This window comes from Bradysia coprophila, unplaced genomic scaffold (genome assembly GCF_014529535.1).
Source record: "Bradysia coprophila strain Holo2 unplaced genomic scaffold, BU_Bcop_v1 contig_24, whole genome shotgun sequence".
Classification (NCBI taxonomy): domain Eukaryota; kingdom Metazoa; phylum Arthropoda; class Insecta; order Diptera; family Sciaridae; genus Bradysia; species Bradysia coprophila.
This window is the reverse complement of record NW_023503501.1, coordinates 7,337,158-7,339,369: the sequence shown is the minus strand read 5'-3', so window position 1 is coordinate 7,339,369 and position 2,212 is coordinate 7,337,158. Positions and strand designations below refer to the sequence as shown.

Genomic DNA, 2,212 nt, shown 5'->3' with positions numbered 1-2,212 from the left:
TCAGAAAATACATGCGCCCCTGGAATCGGTTGCAAATTTTTTTGGACTTTTTTTTACGATTATCGCGAATTTAATACCCTTAAACAGGTAAATTGCCAATATTTTCTTATGAAATTGAGCTTGTACGGTTTCATTAGAAAAGCACGGGATACGACTAAATAAAACAGGTCATAAAAAAACTTCACTCACAAGTGTTTAGTAGGAGTCAGAGTTCATGAAGGTCGCTTTATACCACAAAATTGGTCGAAATTGAAAAAAGATCCGGCTGTGATAATTTATTTTCTTCATAACAATAATAGTGGGGCCCTAATAGACCAATTCCAGGAAAAAAATCTCATGTGTAAATACTTTGACTAAAAGTTGGTTCAAGCTCACAGTGGCTGGTCTTTTTTATGTGAAAATCAATTCTCAGTTTTGGAAAAAAGTGTGTAATTACAAATTTTTTGTGCAAACATAAAAGTGTGTAAAATACACACTTTTAAAAAGTTTTTACACACAATGTGTAAAATACACGCTTAAAAGTGGCCATGATGGAAATTGAGAAGGGTCAACAAACGCAGCGTTGAATCACGTTCATGTCCAATCGTTCATTTGTTACCCCATTCATTCACTCAAAATTAGAATTCTAAAGCTCATTTATATTACGAGTTTTAGTGTTTTGTCGCAAAAAGATCTCGGTCGCTCTGAAATTATTTTTTATTTTCATTCTCTTCTCGTAATTGAAGTTATTTACACCCGTCTGCACTTGTTGGGAATGCAAAGTGAGAACCTGTCATTCCAAGCAATCAAACAGTAGTATCCTGCACAGCACTCTTTTCTGTTCGGTCCCCTTCCACACTAAAAAAAGAGGAAAATGTTCAGTTCAGAAACAGGAAAAGTAATAAATTTGATTCGGCTAGAAAGCACAGTCTGAGTCTCGATCCTATCGTCTGTCCAACTAACATTTTCCAATAAAATCTCTACTTACAAGTTGTCCGGTTGTGCCACAATCGTTGTCTTTCTCACAATATGCGTAAGTATCATCAGGAGCAATCTTGCAATGATAGCCTGGACAGCAATCTTTCCTGTTCGGTCCTCTTCCGCACTATTAGAAACAAGAGACGTTTTTAGGAAACTTCTTAAATTTTGAACACTGCCGTATCTTACAAATGCTCCAGATGCTCCACAATTTGGTGTACAACGTGCGTAAGAATCGTCCGGTGCTATGTCGCAGAAGAAACCGTCACAACAATCTACTCTGTTCGGTCCTCTGCCACACTATAATTGGGCGAAGTGTAATGATTCGGAAGGTTCAAGCGATCTGTTTTAACTTAAAAACCTACAAATGCTCCAGATGATCCACAATTTGGTGTACAACGTGCGTAAGAATCGTCCGGTGCTATGTCGCAGAAGAAACCGTCACAACAATCTACTCTGTTCGGTCCTCTGCCACACTATAATTGGGCGAGGTGTAATGCTTCAGAAGGTTCAAGCGATATGTTTTAACTAAAAAACTTACAAATGCTCCAGATGATCCACAATTTGGTGCACAACGTGCGTAAGAATCGTCCGTTGCTATGTCGCAGAAGAAACCGTCACAACAATCTACGCTGTTCGGTCCTCTACCACACTATTTCAGAAAATTATAAATTATTTTGGTTCCAAATCTAATATACGATTTACGAAAAGGTGCCTACAAACGCTCCTGTCGAGCCACATTTAGCCTTTGTTGCATGAACACTTTTTATTGTGAAAATCGTGACTATGAACACAGTCAATGCGCCGTTGATGTTTTCAAACATTGTCCTTTACTTTAAACTTGTCTTCAACACGACTGATATCGAGTCAAAGTGGAAGAAAAAAAAATCGAATTAACTTTTATAGGGAAACAACGATACTCATTTCAGTATTCTGTTTAATGTGTTTTGTTTGTTATCGTGAAGATCGAACAGACACACGATATTTACTTATCGAAAAGTTTGTTACTACCTGGCATTTTATTTACAGATGAGCACACTTGTGTTCACATTCATACTGAGGGTGTAGCTCGGGAAATTTTTATGACAACAACGGAAACGAACATTACATTTATAGAATAGCCACAAATTGACCTTTGCCTGTCGGAAATGGAAAAAAAGCAACGGATACAGAAGTAAGCAAACAATATATTTCGGAAATTTAATCAACTTTTCCATTGAATTCTTGATCGTTGCAAGGGGTTCTGTATTGCGTC

At 37.4% G+C, this 2,212-nt stretch overlaps 1 protein-coding gene across 3 annotated transcripts; it reads right to left on the bottom strand.

Moving 5' to 3' along the window:
- Positions 1-678: 678 nt before the first annotated feature.
- On the bottom strand, positions 679-1,850 carry LOC119077709 (lectin-like). 3 transcript variants are annotated; one of them, XM_037184985.1, is made up of 6 exons: positions 1,677-1,844; positions 1,499-1,609; positions 1,323-1,433; positions 1,147-1,257; positions 968-1,084; positions 679-837 (listed from the first exon to the last, which is right to left on the bottom strand). In XM_037184985.1, the coding sequence occupies exons 1-6, from the start codon at positions 1,779-1,781 to the stop codon at positions 730-732; spliced, it is 663 nt and encodes a 220-aa protein (XP_037040880.1). In that variant the 5' UTR covers positions 1,782-1,844; the 3' UTR covers positions 679-729. The 3 variants fall into 3 exon arrangements, with proteins under 3 accessions (XP_037040880.1, XP_037040882.1, XP_037040881.1); XM_037184987.1 differs by lacking the exon at positions 968-1,084 and having other exon boundaries at positions 1,677-1,850; XM_037184986.1 differs by lacking the exon at positions 1,499-1,609 and having other exon boundaries at positions 1,677-1,843.
- Between the last annotated feature and the right edge of the window lie 362 nt (positions 1,851-2,212).

What these genes read in the sequence shown, in the direction of transcription:
- LOC119077709 (XM_037184985.1), bottom strand. Translation starts at nt 1,781, where the DNA reads ATGTTTGAAAACATCAACGGCGCATTGACTGTGTTCATAGTCACGATT. An exon ending in GTGGCTCGACAGGAGCGTTT is followed by an intron (nt 1,610 to 1,676) that starts GTAGGCACCTTT and finishes TTTCTGAAATAG; the next exon opens with TGTGGTAGAGGACCGAACAG. An exon ending in GTGGATCATCTGGAGCATTT is followed by an intron (nt 1,258 to 1,322) that starts GTAGGTTTTTAA and finishes GCCCAATTATAG; the next exon opens with TGTGGCAGAGGACCGAACAG.